This window comes from Vicugna pacos, chromosome 9, assembly GCF_048564905.1.
Source record: "Vicugna pacos chromosome 9, VicPac4, whole genome shotgun sequence".
In the NCBI taxonomy this organism is placed as follows: Eukaryota; Metazoa; Chordata; class Mammalia; order Artiodactyla; family Camelidae; genus Vicugna; species Vicugna pacos.
This window is the reverse complement of record NC_132995.1, coordinates 12471396-12492416: the sequence shown is the minus strand read 5'-3', so window position 1 is coordinate 12492416 and position 21021 is coordinate 12471396. Positions and strand designations below refer to the sequence as shown.

General features: G+C 48.8%; 2 protein-coding genes across 3 annotated transcripts; both read right to left on the bottom strand.

Annotated features, from left to right (window-relative positions):
* Positions 1–1670: 1670 nt before the first annotated feature.
* Positions 1671–10017, bottom strand: LGALS4 (galectin 4). Of its 2 annotated transcripts, XM_006215053.4 has the most exons (10): positions 8910–10017; positions 8507–8595; positions 6942–7146; positions 4700–4834; positions 3063–3089; positions 2896–2934; positions 2710–2739; positions 2326–2414; positions 1974–2139; positions 1671–1892 (listed from the first exon to the last, which is right to left on the bottom strand). In XM_006215053.4, the coding sequence occupies exons 1-10, from the start codon at positions 8952–8954 to the stop codon at positions 1746–1748; spliced, it is 972 nt and encodes a 323-aa protein (XP_006215115.1). In that variant the 5' UTR covers positions 8955–10017; the 3' UTR covers positions 1671–1745. The 2 variants fall into 2 exon arrangements, with proteins under 2 accessions (XP_006215115.1, XP_072823227.1); XM_072967126.1 differs by having other exon boundaries at positions 1671–2139.
* Positions 10018–10142: 125 nt separating this feature from the next.
* On the bottom strand, positions 10143–18972 carry ECH1 (enoyl-CoA hydratase 1). The gene is made up of 10 exons (XM_006215103.4): positions 18837–18972; positions 18252–18459; positions 18035–18123; positions 12204–12328; positions 12070–12118; positions 11857–11921; positions 11184–11254; positions 11021–11092; positions 10610–10760; positions 10143–10426 (listed from the first exon to the last, which is right to left on the bottom strand). The coding sequence occupies exons 1-10, from the start codon at positions 18886–18888 to the stop codon at positions 10322–10324; spliced, it is 987 nt and encodes a 328-aa protein (XP_006215165.1). The 5' UTR covers positions 18889–18972; the 3' UTR covers positions 10143–10321.
* Positions 18973–21021: the final 2049 nt, after the last annotated feature.

Genomic DNA, 21021 nt, shown 5'->3' with positions numbered 1-21021 from the left:
AGATTGTCATTCTAAGTGAAGTAAGCAAGAAAGAGAAAGAAGAATACCATATGATATAATTTATATGTGGAATCTAAAAAAAAGACACAAATGAACTTATCTACAAAACAGAAACAGACTCACAGATATGGAAAACAAACTCATGGTTACCAGGTAGGGAAAGGAGTAGGGAGAGGAATAAATTGGGAGTTCAAGATTTGCATATACTACTATATATGAAATAGCTAAACAACAAGTTTCCAATGTACAGCACAGGGAACTATATTCAGTATCTTGCAGTAACCTATAATGAAAAAGAATATGAAAAGGAATGTATGTATGTATATGTATGACTGAAATATTATGCCGTACACCAGAAATTGACACAACATTGTAAACTAACTACACTTCAATAAAAACAAAACAAAAAGAACAAAAAGAAAACTGAGAAAAAAAAAGGAAAAAAAGTTACTGACTCCTCCCAGCGGAGTGATCCAATAGTGAGAAACCAAGAGAGGAAGCCGAGACAGAAGCTGTCTCTAATAAACCCAGTCTGAGAAGTGACATACCATCACTTTGCCATATTCTCTTAGTCACACTGATCAATCGTGGTACAATTTGGGAGGGGTTCACATGAGGGTGTGAATACCATGGGAGGCCACTTTGAGGACTGATTACAATCTCTGACTTTTGATCAGAATGTTTATTGCATTCACATTTGATGTAGTTATGGATAGAGCTGGTTTTATGGCTGCCATTTTGCTATTTGTTTTTCCTGTTACTCCTTCGCTACCTGCTTTTGTATTAGACAGTTTTTGTGTACCATGTAAATTCCTCTGTTGATTTTTCAGAACTGTATATTTTGAAAGCTGGTTTTTAAATAGTCACTCTGAATGGACATATCAAGGACAAAATGGAGGGATAGATGTGCTGGAAGACAGAGAATTGCATGGAAAAATGGAGGAATGAAGTAATGAATGGATTAATAAAAGTTGGATGTAAGGATGGCTGAATGGATAGAAATATGGACTAGTAATAAATAAACGGTTAGGTATTTGAATGGATGGATGGTCAGACGAATGGGTGAAAGGTTGTATGATGAATAGATGGACAAACAGCTGGATAAATGAAGAACTAGATGGACTGCTGAGTGGATGGATATTAGGATATTTAGACAGATGGATGAACATATGCTTGAATGAATGTTTGGAGAGACTGGTGGATGAAGAGATAAATGGGTGGAGAGATGAATGGATGGGATGGGTGGATGAACAAGCATTTGGATGAAAAGATGATTGGATAGATGGATTGGTGAGTGACTAGATGGTTTGATGTTTGATGAATAGATGTATGGACTTTTAGTTGGATGGATGCATGGATGGATGGAACAACAGGCAATATAGTGGCTGAGTGTGTAGCCCTGGGAGCCAGACCACCTCGATTTGAATCCTGGTTCTGCCATTTATGGGCTCTGCGACCTCGGGCAATATATTTTATTTTTCTTTGCCTGCTTCCTCATCATTTACACAGAATAATAATAGTTCCTACCTCCTGGCATTGTGAAGAGTGAATGAGTTGATACACATAAAGCCCTGGATTTATTATGATGAGAGGATGGATGGACAGTGCATCACTGAACTGGAAGGAAGGAACAGTGAGGGAGGTGAATGGGGTCATGCATACCCACAAGACACTGTTAGACATTTTATTAGGGTCTTTAAAGGATCTTCCTCTGTGTTCCCAATGGTTATGGCCCCAGGAATAGATCAGATCTGGACGTAGGACAAAGTGACATCACCCTGGATCTCCACCATGTCCACTGTCTGGAAGGTGGAAAGGCGATGGGAAAAGTCGAAGAGGTGCTGACCATTGGCGTAAACCTTGAAGCGATCCATGCCACAGCGAATAGACAGCTGCAGAGAGAGGGGCGGGCATGAGGCCAGAGCTAGGACAGAGGCTTTGGAGGGAAGCAGGGAAAGAGACCTGAGACTTACATCAAAGAACTGTCCAGGACCGAATGGGTTGTAGGAAAGTTTCCTCTCCTCTGGTCCCCACGAGCCTTTCAGGCGGCTGTTCCGAACCACGACGCCCTCCGTCAGGCGGGGGTTAATGTGCAGAGCCAGGTCCCCCGAAGATCCCACCTTGAAGTTGATGACAAAGCTGGGGCAGAGAGGGAGTTAGGAGTAAGAGTTGGGAGCTGGGGGAGGTGGAGTGGGGAGCTCCCTCCCCAAGGAAGGGTGCCTGGACTCCGGGGTCTCCAATGGAGGAGAGGGCTGGAAGGCTCAGACCCCCAGGTCTGAGGGATAAGGGGGACTGAGGAGTCACACCTCTATCTAGATTCTGTACCTCTTGCCTGTGGGGGGTACATAGCCCTTGACTATGATGGTTCTTCGGGGTGTAAGCCCGCCTTGCAGTCTCCCCATAAATGGCACGGGCTGTGGGAAGAGAACATGGTGTCCCATCATCTCTCAGGTCACCAGAAGCAAGATGCAGGGACAAATTTTCAGAGCGAGGAGCTCACTTGTCCTGGGAAACATCCCCGACCCCATCTCCTCCCCCACCCCCCAATTCCACCCTCTCCCCACCCACATCCCACCCCAAACACCCTCTGCCCTCTATTTCCTACCTTCTCACGGCTCCCTGTGGTTCAGGACCCCCCTACCCACCACCAGTTCTGTTTTCCCACAAATAGCCCACCGCAGAACCCTGAACTCCTGAAGGATACCATACCGGGTTGAAGGTTGGGGGTCCTTCCATGGTCTGTGAAATAAGGAAGAGATATTATTCTATAACTTTTGACAAACCTTGGGGGCACATCTAAGGCATATCTCTAGGTGTTGGATTAGTACAACTGGGGATCCGACCTCTCTGACCATCCCCCTTCCCACCAAATGACCACCCAACCCTCCCACTTACAGGCAGGCTTCTTGATTGTTGGTGGTACTGGCCAGGACCCTACATGGACGGACAGAAGGCATGAATGGTGGAGGAGGTTGGGGGGGTCCTCTGGCTGACCCAGGACCTCCTCAGCCACTGACCCCCCATTTCAAGGGGATGACCATCACACACCAGCAGGTACTTACTGGGTACGCTGGATTAGGCATGGGTGGCTGTGGGCACAGAAGAAAGAGGCAATGAGGGGGACTCCAAACTAGGGCCTGGAGGTGTAAACGATGCCTGTCCCTTGACTCCGGGGTCAAAGGGTGGCACCCAGATAACTCATTCATGGAGAGGAGCTCGCCGTGTTTAGCCATCTGCAGGGCATCGTGAATCTCAACCCACCCCTCTAGAACAAGCCGGGTAAATTCTCTTTTTGCATCTTGCTGTCCCAGGACCTTCCTCCACCCCTCTCCTGCCCCCTCCACCCAGGAACCGTATGATAAAGTATGCACGCTCAGAACATCCTCCCAGGTCCACCTGATACCCTGCTCACCTCACCTCCAACCAGGATTGGCCCCTCACTCTATGAGCTCACCCCTGGGGCGAGCCGGGGTACTTGGAAGCAGCTAAGTTCCTGTCTGAGGCTCTCTCAGTCCAAATGTGTCTCTCTTTGTCTCTGTTTCTCAGTCTCTGTTCCTCTCTCGCAGCCTCAATGTTTCTCACAAGTGATTCCTTCTTCCTGAAACACCTTACCGCTCCCAGACAACTTTTATTCACCCTTACCCTCTGTTTCCTCCTCTAACGAACTCCTTTCTGCTTTGACTTCTGTTTTAAGCCAGCTAGTCTGAAGGCCCTGGAAAAAATAGCTTTATTGTCATTTTTTTTTAATGCACTGATGAAGCACGAAGTTAAGATGAACTGCCGTGGGCCTGTGGCTGCCTTACGATAAGACATTTCCTTATCAGAGAGGTAGAGGGGTGGTTTGATCTGTGCCTCTGCTGCTTACAAATGCCATGATCCACAGCAAGTTACTTAAGCTCTCCGTGCCTCAGTTCCCATATCTGTAAAATGGGGCTATGAGGTCCTGGGTTCAATCCCCAGTACCTCCATTAAAAAAGAAAAAAAAATGAGGCTGATGGTCATCAGAGTACTTTCCTCGGGGAGGTGCTGGGGAACCTACAGGCTGGGAAGGGGAGAGTCCTCAGCTGAAGGGCATAGGGGTCTGGAGTTTGGGTTTCTCTAAGCAGTACTGCTGTGAGTATTCCAGTGTATGTGTTTTGGTGGCCAGCGGTTCACTGTGGACCTGGGAGTGGAGTTTCATGGTCATCGGGTGTATGTCTGTTCAGCAACCATAGACACTGCCCTGTCATCTTGCAAGTTATGGGAGTGTTGGCCAGTCCACAGCCTCATCAACAACTGGTACCATGTGCCTTTCTCATTACAGCCCTTCTGGCGGGTGTGTAGTGGTGGCTCCCTGTGATTTTCAGTGAGTTTCCAGCTGACTAATGATGTCAGGCAACTTCTCAGGAACATGTTTGCTACTCCTGTGGTTTTTGTTCCTGTGTATCTTCATTTCCTGACTCAGCTTAGACACCCACTTCTCCTCCAGAAAGCCCTTCCTTAAGACCTCCTGTGTGGTCCCCCATGCCTGCACTGACGACCTGTGGCCAATACCATCTGGCAACACATCCATCTTCCCAGTGGACTGTCTTGGTCACCGCTGGGTTCATGGCATCACCCAGCAAAGGGATGGGCACAGAGCAGGTGCTCAGGAAATAAATGACTGTGGGGATGAATTAAGGAAGAAAGCAAACAAATAAGAGAGGGAAATGCCACACACCTGGAATGGGGCAGGGTGGCCCCCGATGAAGTTGATTGATTGGAGTTCCAGGTCCCCATCCACTTGCAGGTGGGTGACCGTCTGCACTGGGAGCCGGTGCCCAAACTCATAGAAGGGGTTCCCATTCACCACCACCTGGAGGGCAGAGGTAAGGTCAGAGTCAGCAACCATGACCTTGGGAAGGTAGAAAGAGGAAATGGGAAACAGGGACTTGGGGTCAAAAGTCTTGAGGGTGAGCTGGGATAACCTCAGAGTCAGGAATCTGGAATCCCCTGGTCAGTGGTCAAGCTGAGGGTAAAAAGTCAGCTCACAGACTGGTGACTGGGAGAGAAGAGAGAATTTAGTCTGGAGATGGAGACTGAGAGAGAATCGAGTCAGAGTCCTGGTTTTAGCACCAAATGAGTTGGGTTTGAGGTCTTGTTCTGACGTATCTTGGCTGTGTGACCTCAGGTAAGTTATTCACTTCTCTGAGCCTTTGTTTCTGCATCTGTAAAATGGGGGCTTGCTCTGGGATTGTGGAGAAGGTGTGTCAAAATCCTGGGTAGAGCCTTGCCTTGTTATCACATCTCAGCCTACTTTAAGCCAGCACGGTTCTATTTATAATGCTAAGCAGTGGGCATGGGGCTGAAAGCCAGCTCCACTGGATCACAAGCTTCCTACAACAGCTCCGTGAGGCAAGACAAGGCACTGTCTCTATTGTTCAAAAAAGCAGGTTCCAGGCCCTAGAGTGACAAGTTCAAGGTCACACAGGGGGAGTGGCAAAGCCCAGACTTGAACCTGACTGTGCCCAGCTCAAGCCATGATGTTAACCTCTGGTGATGAGGTCAGAAACCGCGTACCCATATGAGGGCAGGTAATGTCCAGGTAGGTTCTCCCACCCTGCAATTTCCCTCCAGGGGATTCCTCTCGCCTGGGCTGGTGGGCGGGGTGGGGCGGGGTGGGGAGATGAATGTGCACAGGGTTTCCGCTGCAGTGTCATTTGTGCGGAGCCGGAAGTGGGGGATGGAGAGATCTTGGAGCACGGACACAGGGAGTCCCCCATAGGCATCAGAAGGGCCAGACCAAATGTGACAGCACAACACGGGGGCTCTAACATAGACAATGTGCATGGGAAAAACAGAAGGTACAGCATGAAGAACACACATACCTAAAAAAACACAGGCACAGAAACAGAGCCAGAACAACAGATAAGGATAAAGGCCACCCCTGGGGCTGGAGGGACTGGGAGGGCCATGAGGGGGCTTCTGGGGCTAGAGGGGTTCTGTTTCTGGATCTAGGAGCTGGCTACCCAGTGCGTTCTCACTGTGAAAAAAACGGAAGTTGTGGATGCATGGCGGGCACTTTTCTGTACTTGGGTCACACTCCAGTAACACATCTGGGGGAAGGTATAGCTCAGCGGTAGAGCGCGGGCTTAGCATGCACAAGGCCTTGGGTTCAACTCCCAGTACCTTTATTAAAATAAAAAAAATAATAAATCTAATTACCTTTCCCTCCAAAAAACAAAAATAAAAAAGTATATGGAAATGTAAATGACCTAAAATAGCGAAAACAATTTTTAAAAATAAAAATTAATAAATAAACCTAACTACCTCCCATCCACCACCCCAAAAAAGATGGACATTAAAAAAAAATAATAACACATCCCAAATCCTCCCATAATAGTAATCAATTACACTGTGTGGGTCTTTTCTGGACCCTGATTCAAACACACAAATTGTGAAAACAACTAAGATTATGGCATTTGTGATATGCCTGGATCGCTGACTGGGTGTGTGAAGGTGCTAAGACCTGTTCATTGTTTAGGTCTGAGCCTGGCATCGTGACTGTGTTCTTAAAAATGGAAATATTTTGTGAATGAAATGATTTGATATCTGGGATTTGCTTTTAACTAACACGGGAGGGGCAGTGGGAGGTGGACAGGCCGAGGAGCTGAGGGCTTCTCAGGACTCTGTACTTCCCTGTGTGTTTAGAGTTTTTGGCAAGAAAGAGCAAAAATACGCATTTCGCAAGAACACGGAGTAATGAGATGATATATGTGAAATGTATTAGTAGGCTCTCCCCGGTGGAGGAATGGGAATGAGAAAAAGGCATGGGAGAATTTTTTCACTAGGCAGGAGAGGAGGAAAAGAAAAGAAAAAAGTGAGGCAGGGAGGGAGGAGGGCAGGGTAAGGAGGAGGCAGCGGGAGGGATGGGGCGGGGGAGGGGAGAGGGAGGAGGGAGGCCCCGCCCTCGCGGCTCCGACCTTGTAGTGCTCCGGCAGGATCATGAACACCAGCTCGAAGGCGGCGCCCTTGCTGAAGGGCATGCTCATTTTTCTCTCCTCCTTGCCCCACTTGCCGTCCTGCTGCGTGTTGAAGACCACCTTGTCCCAGCCATCAAAGCGGGGGTTGAAGTGGAAGGCCACGTCCGCCCCAGGGCCCTGGCCCACCACGAAGTTCACGAAGAACCTGGCGGGACACGAAGGGCTGTTCTCCTGCCTCCCACTCCCCCGCAAGCGCCAGCTTCCTCTGGGAAGCCCTCTGTGTCCCAACCTGTTCCAAAGTCCCTGCCGGGGTGGTGGGTGGGGGGTTGGGGGGAGTGGGGAGGGAAGGCGAGGGGGTGGTAGGTGGGGGGCTGTGACCTTGGCACTATTGACCCGAGAGTGGAGGAGTAAATTGTGCCCCTTAGACCAGGCAGCAGATTCCCAGCACCACCCCTTCTCTCACTCTCTTTCCAATAAGGGACCCCCTCCCCACACCCAACTTCAGACAGGACTACTATTGGACTCCTGTGTTTATCCCAACTAGACATTTATCAGTTCAGGTCTCTCTGCCCGCCCCCCAGGCTCCTGCAGGCCATTCCCCATATGCAGCCAGAGGGACCTTGTGAAAACCCAAATCAGACCACTGTCCTCACACCAACATCCCCCAAATCCTTGGGGCAGGCACACACCTGCCTCAGGGCCTTTGCACTGTCTGTTCTTTTGGCCTAGAATCCCCTTCCCTCAAATACACCCCAGGCTTCCTCCCTCACCTCCTTCAGGTCTTTGCGAAAATTTCCCTTCCCTTCCCGGGAACCTTTACCTGGCCACCTTATTTAAAGGGACAATGCCACATTTCCTCGACCCCCATCGACTCCCTATTTCCCTTCCCTCCTTATTAATCTCCAGAGTATTTAGCATCATCTGACATATTATATATTTGACGTATTTATTTTTTTATCTGTCTCCTCTACTAGGATGTCAGCTCCACAAGGGCAGGGATCTTTGTCCTGTTGACTGCTCTGTCCCCCGTGTCTAGGCACAGAGTTGGAGCTCAGTGGGCAAAGAAGCAATGGACAAAGAAACAAGAGTCCTATGCAGTCAGTTCAATTATTATCACCATTTTAAGATCATAAAAAGCTAAGCGTTATTATACCACTTACTTGAGGGCTCTACATGTTTTACACACTGAATCCTCAAAACAATCCCATTTTACAGATTACAAACTAAAGCACGGTGAGCTTTCCATCACACAGTGGGTAAGTGACAGAGCTAGGTTGTGAACTCAGGCAGACTAGCTCTGAGCCTGTGATCTTCATTCATGCTATCACACCTATCAGTCCAATCCAGTGTCTCACCTCTGGGGTCATATATCATGGTGCATCTCCCTGACACCTCCCAGCTCCCAGGGCCTCCACTCCTAATCTAGTCACCAGGCCCCGGACTGCCCAGACCAGGTCTCTGACAAACTAGGGTGGAGGGAGGGAAGAAGGCTTCCTACACAAGGGTTGGAAGCCCCCTGTTTGTAGCCCCCTCCCAGCCTAGCCTGGTGTGGGGGAGAGTCTTACCTCTTCATGTGCTGGCTAGCCATTCCTTGGATGTAAACAGACATTCCGACCCTGAGACCACCTGGGATGGGGTTGTGGTACGGCAGCGTCTGCAGAAGGGGCCAGGTGAGGGGCCTCGAAGGCCATTGCAGCCTTCACTCCTCATCCAGAAGCCCCTCCGCCCCAACTCCCTTAAGCAAGGGAGAGGAAGCCAAGGGGTGAGGGATCAGCATGCAGATGAAGAGGGGGTAGTTAGAGACAGACATTAAGTAGCCTGAGCATCAGGATGGGAGTAAGTCAAGCCCCAGGGCCAGTACTGGGTAAATCACGCCAAGGGTTGGGTGGGCGCCTCTGAGAATCAGGGTGAGGGTAAATTGTGCCTAGGGATCAGGGTGGAGCTAAGTCAGGTCCTAGGGTATCTCACCGGGTTGTAGGTGGGCTGGTAGCCCGGTGCAGGGACAAAGGCCATCTCGAGAGGCTGGGCTGGTGGCTCCTCCTGTGAGAACAGCTGCAGGAGTGGAGAATGATGGCTGATGGCAAGTGGTAGGTGGCTTTTATACCTGAGGATAAGGGAGTGGCTGGCAGGGCAGGATTTATGGGGTCCCTCTTCTGGGCATCCCCGGCTCACATCTTCTAGGGCATCTCGTCTCCCTTCTCTTCTCAGCCTTACTGGTAACCAGCCAGAACCCAGATGATCTGGGCCAGGCCTGGGGGACTCAACTCAGAGCCCCCTCCTCTAAGCCCTTCTGCAAAGAGGAAGTGCTGGCAAACTTTGGACCTTCCAGGGCCTTATCAGAGCCTATAAATGCCTGCTTGACCTTTGTTAGCAGAGGGAGGGTGAAGCCAGGAGGGTTGGGCAGGGCAAGGCTAAAAGGAGTGGTTCAGACAGATGGGCAATGGAAGAAACTGAAATCAGGGAGGAACTGGGAGCTCTTGATACTCCCAGAAACTGAAAGGACCTAAATTTATTGCATGCCTACTACATGCCTCTACCACGTGCATTATATTGTATATATAGTGGTTTAAATCACTGATCTCTGAGGCCAGAGGTTTTGGGTTCCTTCCTCTGCCACTCCTCCGCTGTTTGATACTGAATCAGTGCCTAAACCTCAGTTTACCCATTTGCCCATCTGTAAAATGAAGATATTAATAGTTATCAACCCCACAGGGTCCTTGAAAGGAATCATCCAGTCAAGAAATACCCAGAACAGGACTGGCATATAGAAGACACAAAGGTAATGTTTGGTCTCTTGCCCTTCTTCCAAACATAAATCCAGGAGGTTGGGATTACACATGGGTAAGAAAACCCAAAGCTTAAAGAAATGAGGCAGTTAGCCCAGACTGGGTAGCAATGGAACTGTAGCCAGACTCCAGCACTGGATCCCAGGTGCCAGGTGGGGGAGAGTGAACACCGCCCTCAAGCCTAGAGAAGGCAGGGAGACCATCTGTAGCCTTACAGCCCAGAGGGAGCCATGTGACTTTCTATTGACCCTGACCTACCCACTGCCATTCTGAAGGGTCATCACCTGCATGGCTCCTATTCCTATCAGTCAAATCTCTATCCCCAATCTTCAGCACAACTGTGGTCCTTGGAGCCCCCAGGTGCATCATGTTACCCCCTTTCTGCCTCTCCTCCCTCTCCAATAAGGACACCAGGTTCTTAACATTGATTTATTGCTAGTGCGGCGAAGACAAGGTGGGAGGAAATCAATATCATTAAGTTATAAACTGGGAGGAGAAAACAGCGAGGTGACCATGTTCACTAATCCTCTCCGTGAATGAGGAAACAGCGGCACGAGGTCAGACCCTGGGTGAAGACCTGGGACGAGAGGCCTCTCAGAGATTGGTGAAGGTGACGGTCTTCAGGTCCTTCTTCTGCAATGCGGCCTGAACAGACTTAATGATGTCCTCTGTTTGCAGCATGCTCATGTTCCAGGATTTCTGGATAAAGAGAGCAGCGGGTAATAGAATGGATGCAGGAAGATTTTAATTAGGCCAATGGGAAAATGGGAGGGAAATAGCAGCACACCAGTCAGAAGACAAGGGCCACAGAGAGCCACTGTGCCCTGATTGGTCGCTCTGGGATCAGAGAAGGGCTGTGATTGGTCGGATGAAGAGCCTCACCATGAAGTTGAGGCCGTCTGTCACGGAATGGTCGCGGGAGTAGATCAGGTTGATTTTGGTGCCCTGCACCGCCACGGGGCTCCTGCTGGAAATCTCAGATGCCAGGGCGAAGGCTGCATCAAGCATGACCTCCTTGTCCGAGAAGACCCGACTGGAAATGAAAGGAATTAGGAATCGGGCCATCTGAGAAGGGCCCTCTCCTTCCTCCCATGGATGAAGAAGTGGCCAATCACAGTAGCAAGCGGAAGACACTCCAGTGAAATGGCCCAATCAGAGCAGGGCATTAGACTGTAGCCCACCCAGAGAGAGGAGCCCACTTGAAATCTTGAGTGACGTATATGGGGATTTAGAGAGCCTCACTCAGGTCTGGCTGCCCCTGAACTCTTATCCAGAGCAGAACTCAGCCCTTACCTGACCAACCCACTGTCCAGGGCCTCGTCAGCCATCATCATGCGGGCAGTGAAGGCCAGCTCGTTGACCAGGCTGCAAGAGGGCAGGGCGTGTCAGGGGACTGCAGTCATCCCAGGCCCTGGAGATGCTCTGCGGTCCCCTCACCCAGGATCCCCTCGTCTACCTCTGGTTCCCGATGACTCTGGGCAGTCGCTGCAGGGTTCCTACATCCGCTGCCAAACCAGTGTCCACCTCCTGGGGAGAGCAATCTTGTCAGTGCTTGGTTTCTGCCCAATATTGCCCCCATGCAAACCTAATGCCAGAGAGAGTCTACACTTACTACAGAGGTCCCACTCCACACCCACCTCAGAGACTCCTTCCCACGCCAAACACCCTGTTTCATTCCTATCCACATACTTTTGCCCATGTAGGTTTCTTTGGTCTAGAATAGAGCCCACCCTCCAATTCCTCTGCCCTCCCAATTATTTGAAGTCAGCCACGTCTACCTCCAGATGGAAGCCTGCCCCAACGCGCCTCCCTCCATGAGCTCCATCCTACCTCCCGCCTGTACTCCAGCACTGACCCCAGCAGCACCCTCAGCCTCATCCCTGCCCCCAGACCTTTACTCACTCCTCACTTCACCTGGACTGCATGGCCCACCCTTGACTTCCTGTATAGCCACGTGTTACTATTTAAGGTTCAATTCTGACCAACTCTTCCATGAAGCCCTCCAGGGTCCCTCCAACTGCCTTAGCTTGCTCTTTCCCTGCTCTACCCCTGCTCCCACCTGGCTCTGCCACTCATTTCCCAGCTCTAAGCAGGACCCCAGGAAGCAGGAGTTTGGGAGGGTGACTCACCTTCACCTGGAAGAAGGCATCCTGGGCACAGTACCGGATGTCACAGGCAGTGATGAGATCCACGCCTGGGAGGTAGAGGTCAGGGACACTAACCACAAGGACCAACTCCTCCTCCCAGGCCATGGGGGTGCACCTTGGGGCAAAGTCTAACTAGCAACAGATCTGAGGCTGGGAGCCATTGGCTGGATGGGTGATGGGTGGCAGCAGACTCACCTCCACCAATGCAGCCCCCGTGGATGGCAGCAATCACTGGCTTAGGGCACTGGAGGGGGGACAGGAGGAGCAGGGTCAAGGCTGGTTCAGGAGCGGCGGGCAGGAGGGATGCCCTGCAACCCCCCTAGAGTCACCTTCTCAATGACACTGAAAGTCTCTTGGTATCTGGTGATGAGGCTACGGAGCTGCCAGCTGGTGCGGGCCACATCAGTTCTTTGCGGTTTAAAGAATTCTGAAGCCAAGTCCATGAGATCGATCCCTGGTGGGGCGACATGAGGAGGGTCACCTAGTCTCCCAGGTCCCACCTATTGCCGCAACTAGAGGTCAGAGCCCAGGCAAACCACCAGTGGAGAAAGCAACTCACACAAGACTTCTGGAGGGATCGCTTATGGGGTGTGAAGTCAAAACAAGCTGACAGGTGTTGAGTCATCCCTCACTGTAGCCTCACGATGACTCTGAGGTAGGTCCTGTTACTATCTCCTTTTACCCCAGGAGAAATCGAGGCCCACAGAGCTTAAGTCACTTGCTCAAGGTCACACTGGTTTGTGAGTAATGGAACTGTGATTTCAAACCCAGAATCCCATAGCTGGCTCCTGGGGCCATGCTTTTCCAGATGGTACCAGATGGCCTGCAGGTCAAGGTTTTGGTATGAGCAACTGTGTCAAAGGTGGTCATGTTTCCAGAGGCAGGAAGACCAGAAATTGAGCCATTTTCGCAGCTCCTGCTTCAAGACAATCCCAAATCTGACCTTTCCTCCACTAATCATTCTCCATGACCCCTAGTCTGGCTACCACCACCTCTTCCAGTCTCCCCGCTCCATCCTCTGCCCTCAGTCTGTTCCCCACACGCAGCCTCAGGGCCCTCTCCTCTTCCCTCCCATCCCTCTTACTTAGAAAAAAGTACAAGGTTTTCTTTTGCCAAGACCTTACCAGCCCTGCAGGAGCACAATTTCCATCAGGCACACAGGCCTCCAACAGCTGTTCCAACAACACAACACATTCCCTTCCCAGGGCCTTTAGTGCCTACTGCTCCCTCTGCCTAGAACAGTCCTTCCCAGTGATGGACTCCATCACACTGTTCAGGCCAGTCCAATGGTCGCCGCCAGCTCTGGCCGCCCCGGCTAAATAGCAGCCCATCACCCTCCAGCTCCTTCCTCTGCCTTATCTCCTCCACAGCCCTCTTGTTATCACATAATTGTGAACTTATCTCATTTAGTGCCTTTCTGGGATATGAGCTCCATGGGGGGGGAGCAGTTTTTACCTTTTTTGCCCATCACTGTATCCCCAGTGCCTAACAGGGCCTAGTACACAGTAGGTGCTCAATAAGCGAACAATACAGACGACAATCCCTGTCCCCATGGAGCTGCCCTTCTGTGGGGGAAACGAATAAGAAATTATATTCTGTCAGGTGGTGATAAGTACTGAAAGAGAGGGAGGTGGAATGGAGTGCGTGTGTGTGTGTGTGTGTGTGTGCACGCGTGTACACAGTAGAAGGCTGTTGCCATATTAACTGAGGGGTCAGGGACCCTCTCACTGAAAAAGTGACATTTGAGTAAAGAAGGATGAGAGGGAGGGAGCTGTAGGGAGTATCTGGGATGAGGGTTCTAAATGTCAGGAACAGCCAGCTCAAAGGCCCTGCTGTAGGAACGCCCCAGGTCTGTGTGAGGACCAAGGAGGAGGCGCCAGAGGGGAGTGAGCAGGGGGATGGGGAGGGAAGGAGGAAGAGCCAAGTTTAGAGAGGTGACAGAGGCAGACCCTTGTGGGGCCTTGTGGGCCAAGAGGAGGATTTTGGCTCTACTTTGAGTGAGATGGAGCTACGGAATGGTTCTGAGCAGAATTTTCTTCCTCCTGAGGTTAATCATTCTCATTTCAACGCTGAAAAATCAAACCTGAAAAATGATTCCTCTGTTTGGCCACACCCCTGACTCTCTGAGGCTTTGTTTCCTCCACAGTTTGTTTAAATGAATGAGACCAGAGGAGTGTTGACTCAGGGTACAGCCGAATTTGTGCAAGTTAAATATGTATAAGATGGAACTTCCTTGTGTGACCTTGGCCAGGTCACTCCATCCTCTGGATCTTGGGCTTCTGCTCTGAAAAACCCTCCCGAGAGCTGATGGGGCTGCAAAGACTCAAGGACACGGAGCCCAGAGGTGCTGTGAGCAGTGCCTGGCAGGTGACGGCATCACAACAGCTACTATTATGATATACTCCATCTTAGCATAGACTAGAACCTCCTGTATCAGCCTGCGGGCATCTGCTGGCTTCCACAACAGGTCTGAGCAGCTTGGATGACTCATTGGGAGCCCTGCTTACTCCCAGAACAAGCCCAGCTTGGCAACTTGCGACACTTCCTCCCACTGGCTTTTCTGGTTTATCCGCCCTACCTGGATCCGCAGACATTGGTGTCTGCAACCCCTTTGAATGGAAAGCCCCAGCCCATGGTACAGGGTGTCCCCTTCCAGAGTCAGAACTCATTCCAGAGAAGTCCCCTTAGTACCCTATGAACCTCTGAAGGTTTTAGATGTCATTCATAATCGCAATTAAGTTCTTCATAATCATAAAAAATAACAGCTCCATTAATAAAAGTTTCACCCGAACTAATGTTCTGTGCGTATTAACTCGTTTAATCCTCATGGCTACCTGATGAGGTGGGTGCTGACAGCACCCCCATTTTCTTCAGATGAGGAACCCACAAAAAGGTGAAGGCATGCGCAGGTGGAAGAGGTGGGAGATGGCTGGCTACTCGGGCCAGGCATCCCTTGCACCAGCTGCCAGACACCTGGGTCAGAGTCACTCAGCAGTGAAGAGCAAGGATTCTGCAGCCGGGCAGCCCGAGTTCAAACATCCCAGCTGTGAGGACTGGGTAAGTTTCTTCCTCTCTTTAGGTCTGTTTCCTCACGTAGCCAATAGGGATGATGACTGAACCTGTCTCCCAGGGTTGTGGTGAGAATTAATTAGTATGTGTGAGGTGCTCAGACCCTCGGCATATGTTGGTAAATGTGGGCTAGTTCTTTTTTTTTTTAATTAGTAGTTTCATTCTATCATTGACACTACTAATTAAATTGAGACTCTTCTTTCTGGCCTTCCGGTCAAAAATGGGATGAGACAGTCACAATCAGCTGGAAGCTGAAAGAGGGTCCCAGGCTTGGCACAGCTACCCAGGAACCCTCATTTGCACTTCCTGAGGGCGAGGGGTCAGAAACAGGGGCTGCTTCCTGTTTCTGGGTCCGTGGCACCCCGGGAGGGGGCTGGCACTGGAGTGACCTCACTGAGTGTGGAAGGAATGAAGAAAGGAATGAAGGAGAGAGAGAGTCATAGAAAGAACACAAGAGACATGGGAAGATGTTAACAGAAAGAAGCATATTGTTTACTGTCTTCCCCACTGAGTGGGGGGGCTTTCTCAGTCACCACTGGGTCCCCAGCATTGGCTGGGCCCTATGCAGAAATCAGTGTATGTGACCTTTTACTTCTGTAGGGACTCTGCTATGGATGACAACTATGTGCTCTGATTGGACAAGATCCAATGAGCTGAAGGCACCTGGCAGATTCTGGAAGGGACCAGCACCACTTGAGTTACCTGTTAGCCCAAGGGCAGGCTGAAGAAGTGCTTGAAAAATCAGAGGACAGACTCCCTAGGGGGATTTCAGCTGCTGGAAAGTAAGAGTGGAAAATTCCAGAAAGCAGAGAGCCAGAGATGGGAGTCCAAATTCTGTGTATAAACTCTGTCTGCCCAAATCTCTCACTGACCCATTAACCATCCAAGCAGCCCAGCAAAAGATTTCAAAACTGATTCCAACTGCTAAAACAGAAATGCAACACTCTGGAATTACATAATGGGATCCAGAGTTTCCACATCTTCCTCTCATATCCCAATATCCAGGATACAGTCCAAAGTTGCTCCAAAAACAAGGAAACAGGAAAATGAGACCCATTTTTATCTCAAGAGAAAAGATGATAAACAGAGATTGACCCCAAAGTGACCCAGATGCTGGAATTGAGACAAAGATTTTAAAGCAGCCATTATAACTATACTAGTGGGGGGAAGGTGTAGCTCAAGTGGTACAACACAAGCTTAACATGCACAAGGTCCTGGGTTCAATCCCCAGTACCTCCTCTAAAAATAAATAAGTAAACCTAATTACCCCCCCCAAATAAATAAAATAAAATAATTTAAAAAAAACCCTACTCTAATGACACAAAGAAAAATGATTAAAAGATATAAAACTTCAGCAGAGAAATGGAAAATATAAAAAAGAGCCAAACAGAAATTTGAGAACTGAAAACTACAATACAGGCACACCTCATTTTATTGTGCTTCGCAGACACTGCAGGTTTTTGTTTTGTTGTTTTACAAATGGAAGGTTTGTGGCCATTCTGTATTGTCAGATGGTTAACATTTTTTTAGCAATAAAGTATTTTTAAATTAAGGTATGTACTTTCTTTGACATAATGCTATTTCACACTTAATAGACTACAGCATAGTGTAAACGTAACTTTTATATGCAATGGGAAACAAAAAAAAATTCATGGGACTTGCTTTATTGTGATAATTGCTTTACTGCGGTGTTCTGGAACTGAACCCACAATATCTTCAAGGTGTGCCGGTATCTGAAATTTTAAAATATCACTGTATGGGCTTAACAGCAGGATAAAGATGACAATGAGTCTAGTCAATGGAAAGTATCCAGTCTGAAGAACAGAACTGTGGGACAATGAAAAGATCTAACAGAGATGTAACTGGAAATCAGTTCACATGTGTTGAATGAACTGTATGAAAGCATGATTATTATGACACACCTGACTAACACACCAAAAAACCCCCAAAAACAAAAAACAGACTCTGAGCGGTTAAGGGCCTTGGACAAGGACATACATTCAGGATGAAAACCTAGAATTCAGAGCCCATCATCCTGTCATGTTCTGCTGGATTAATTTCTGTATTTGAAAATGATTAAAGTGGAAGTTAGAAGCTGCTTAAAATCCTAAGTACGAAGCATCGCTCTAATCCCAGGAGCAGGGGAGACTGGCAGAGGTGCCTGTGAAGGGGAGTAGGACCCTGTGCCCGCCCTCACTCTTGTTTATAGAAAAGCTGAAGTCTCTCAGGCCTCCCTGAGTCAGAAGAGCAGGCTGAAGCAGTTGATTAGGACAAGCCTGCAGGCAATGGGGGCTGTCAATGATTCTGACCACCTATCTCAACGATTAACTAAGATTATTCCTTCATTTCCCTTTAAAAGTTTCATGGCTGAACAGAACTTTTGGAGATGGTTTTTGGAGAGGGGAAGACTGGGTACACTAGATTGCATGCATTCTGATTAAAAGCAACTTTCCTTTTGTTACCAAGGCTATAGCCCCCCAGGATCATACCCCTGCCCCTCCCTAGAATAGAAACCAATTACTCTTATCTAAGTCTCAGGAGGCAGCTACAGAGAAGAAACAAGAACTGGTTAGAACCCACCCAGTCCAAGATGGTGGAGGATCTGACTTCCAGTGGACCTGGAGCCTCATTAAATACATTTATTGTAATATATTAGAATGCTAAATGACACACCCACCAGTGCCATAACAGTTGACGATTGCCATGACAACAACTGAAAAAGCCCATACAAGGACTGATTGGCTCCATCACACCTGAAAGAAGGACATGATGGCAGAAGCCTCCCATAAAAATCCACGTGACCACCACCCAGGCTGGAGGTATGTCTACTGCACATCTTGGCTGACAGCTCCCTGCTCCTTGCTCCTCACTCGAGCGCTCCTTCTTTGCTCAAGTGCTTTTTTTTACCTTCTCCCTGCTAGAGCACCTTCCTTCCATTTCCCCTTCTGATCAATAAAGCAGCTGTTCACTTCGTCCCTCTGCCTCTGCTGTGCAAATTCTTCCACAGCCAGCGGCAAGAACCCACACTTTGGTGGGCTTCCTAATTTAGGGGTCCCTCCATCCGGTAACAGGTGTGGACAGCATCTGGTACCTGCAGTGAACATTTTTCCTGCGCCAGAGATCACCACGGCCCGACAGTCATCGTCGTCCACAATCTTGTTGAAACAAACCACCATCTCCCTATGGAGGGAAAAGGGGGGAAGGGCTGTGTCTGGGGTAGGAATCTTCTGCCCTCAGGTCCAACCCTGCCCAATCCCTCAACCCCTGCCTCCTCTGGCACTCAGGCCTCCAGGATCTGCAGGCCAGACCTCCAGAAAGCCTTGTTCATGGCATTTCTCTTCTCTGGCCGGTTTAATTGCACATGCAGAATGTGTTTCTGGGGAGCAGTCACCCGAAGGGACTCATAGCTGTGGTCTAGGGCTTCATTGAGAGCTGCTCTGGAGGCCTCATCTTGTGCAGAGGAGCCCATGAGACGAAGGCTAGGGCTGAGACCCAGGCGGTTAAGGCCTGTCAATCCTGGGGAGACAAAGGAAGACGCTTTGATGACCCCAGATTGGGGGCACAACACCTTCAAAAGCAGAGAGTACACATCTCACGTCAGTTACACTACACTGGGTAAAAGGCCTGTTACAGGGCTCGGTTTAGGGAGATACAGACTTTAAGATTAGTGTGTGCTTATCAGTGGCCTCAGTATGAGGACCACTTCAGACCTGTGATCGTGGGCCTGACCGCGGATTGGGGACACTGAGCCATCAGCGACCTGACTGTAAGACACTTTGGATGGGAGCACATAGAACCCCGAGTTAAGTAGGGATCGAACCCTGCCCCGTCCTGCGGTCGCTTTGACAGCACGACAGCTCCAGCAACCCCCCGGAGGTCAAGAGGTGACTCACGCCGGGTCAGCAGGTCGCGGAATCTCCGAGGTGCCACCATCGCTGCCTCCATCGCGAGTCGTTCGTTACCAGTAACCGGAACAGAAGAAGCTAAGGGGGCGGGCACCAAAGACCGCCATGTTAGATGAGGGCATTGTAGCTTTAGCCCGACAGCGGTGACATCCCGATTCCCACCATCTTTACTAAGGGCAACCGGAAATAGCCTTCCTGTTTCGCAGGGCGTGGCAGTAACTTCAGTGCACAAGGGCCCTTTCGCCGAGTGGGAACATGGCCTAATCCACTGTTGAACATTCCTGTACAGCGTTCACCATAGCCGTTTTAAAATGGTGGAGAAGTTGGATCTAGCCGAGTATCCAAGGGCATATTGGCAGAATAACTGCAGCCCTGCAAGTTTGTAATCAAGCACTTGCACCGTATTAACTAAAAAGAAAACTAGTTACGAAGTTTATCCATGTAAGGGAGTGAAAATATAGACTGGCTAAATAAAACTAAGCACTCACGGTATAATCTGAATCCTCACACCACCGCGGGGTCACACTATTTTCCCTTGTACGAAGAAGGAAACTACTGGGGAGCATAAGCCTAGTTCAAGGTGTGTGAGCTTCAGGAGTATTTGTGTCCCTTGCACGTTCTTAAAATAATTTTTCAAAAACAAAATCACTTTAGAAAAAGCCAGTTAGCCCAAGGGTGTAAATAGTGCTGTAGAACTGCTTAAGTATGCTCTTTAGGGAAATGTTCAAGCACTGGGATTGTAGGGAATGAATACCTTGCCTTCTTAATGTGTCAGATGGGTAGGCTCTTTTGGAAAACAGAATCAGTGACTCAACAGAGAACCGGTTATCTACACAATGGGAAACTCTTGAAACCACTGTGTAGGTACCAAGATATGAAAAAAAAATTAAAGACGTAAAACATTAAATTTGGTTGGTGCAAAAGGGCTGTAGATTGCTCTATGTACAGAGTACTGGATATGCATAGTTTCTGGAAGGAGACTCATAACTCAAAGGATGAAAACTGGATGCTGGGAGACCGAGGAGAGTAATTAACTTTTCACCCCTTAACTTTAAAACAAATCCTAGTAGATTTAAGTTTATGGCTGTAAGGTGACTAGTTTCTTCTTGTCCAGAGGTTGTCTGCAGCGTCCCCTTAAGCAGTTTCATCTGATAAATGCCTTTGACTTTAGTAGAGTGGTTAATGTTTGGAAACTTCATAGGGAATTCTCAAGGTGTTTTTTTTTGTTTTTTCAAAGCACACATACACAAGGCACCAGACTTTTTAACTTCTCTCTGCAGGCTCTCTTCCCTCCAGTGAGTCAAGATCCTTAAGGCAGGTTCCCTACCAGGATGTTGTTCTGCCCACACCCAGCTCCAACCACAGAAGTTCCCATCTTCCAAGGCTGGGGAATAGCTATCATGCTGTAATTAACTATATCCTTTAATCCAGCAATTCCACTGCTAGTAATTTACCCCCACATCAGTAATCAGGGAAGCTGGCTAACACATTTCTATCAAGATATGCACCAGTAGTACTGTTTGCAGCAGGCAAATAATTGGAAATTACCTTCAGAACCAAGTAAATTATGACACATCCACAGGAGATATTCGAAGTAAAGATAAAGAGGTTGCCCTGTATGATATGATAGACCTCATACAGTACAAAGCATTTTGTTAAAAAACACACAATCCAGATAGAACTTCCCTTATAGGGGTGGGGGGAGTCACCAGAATTTGTTTTGAAGGTACTGGGGAGATTTTTTTTTTTTTGGTTTTATTTTATTTAAACTTTTTTTTATTGATTTATAATCATTTTACAATGTTGTGTCAAATTCCAGTGTTCAGCACAATTTTTCAGTCATTCATGGACATATACACACTCATTCATTTTTACCTGAGATTTTTCCAACCTTAGAAAGGCAGGTTATTTACTTTGGAAGATTAAGGCACTCTTTTTTCTTTGATCTCTTGAATTTTTTTATTTTTCAACACTGTTTAAACATTATTTACTTTCAAAAAGTGACTCTCCACAGATTTTCCTTAGGACTGCTTAATTCCTAGCATCATTCCTAGTAGGCAGCCCCTGGCCCACCCTGCTCCTCTCAGGGCTAGGTCTGCCATGGTGTCCTGGCCTGCCTGCCTCTCTTCAGAAGACTGAGTGGGAGGGAAGCAGACACACCCTGGAATCCCAG

Bases quoted from the DNA above. Each gene is read 5' to 3' on its own strand.
- LGALS4 (XM_072967126.1), bottom strand. From the start codon at position 8,954: ATGGCCTTTGTCCCTGCACCGGGCTACCAGCCCACCTACAACCCG. The intron at 8,596-8,909 runs GTGAGATACCCT...CCCCTTCTGCAG, and splicing joins ACCAGCCCACCTACAACCCG to ACGCTGCCGTACCACAACCC. The intron at 2,140-2,325 runs GTACAGAATCTA...TCTCTGCCCCAG, and splicing joins GTACCCCCCACAGGCAAGAG to CTTTGTCATCAACTTCAAGG.
- ECH1 (XM_006215103.4), bottom strand. From the start codon at position 18,888: ATGGAGGCAGCGATGGTGGCACCTCGGAGATTCCGCGACCTGCTGACC. The intron at 18,460-18,836 runs GTGAGTCACCTC...TTGTCTCCCCAG, and splicing joins CCGCGACCTGCTGACCCGGC to GATTGACAGGCCTTAACCGC. The intron at 10,427-10,609 runs GTGAGGCTCTTC...CTCTTTATCCAG, and splicing joins CAGACGGCCTCAACTTCATG to AAATCCTGGAACATGAGCAT.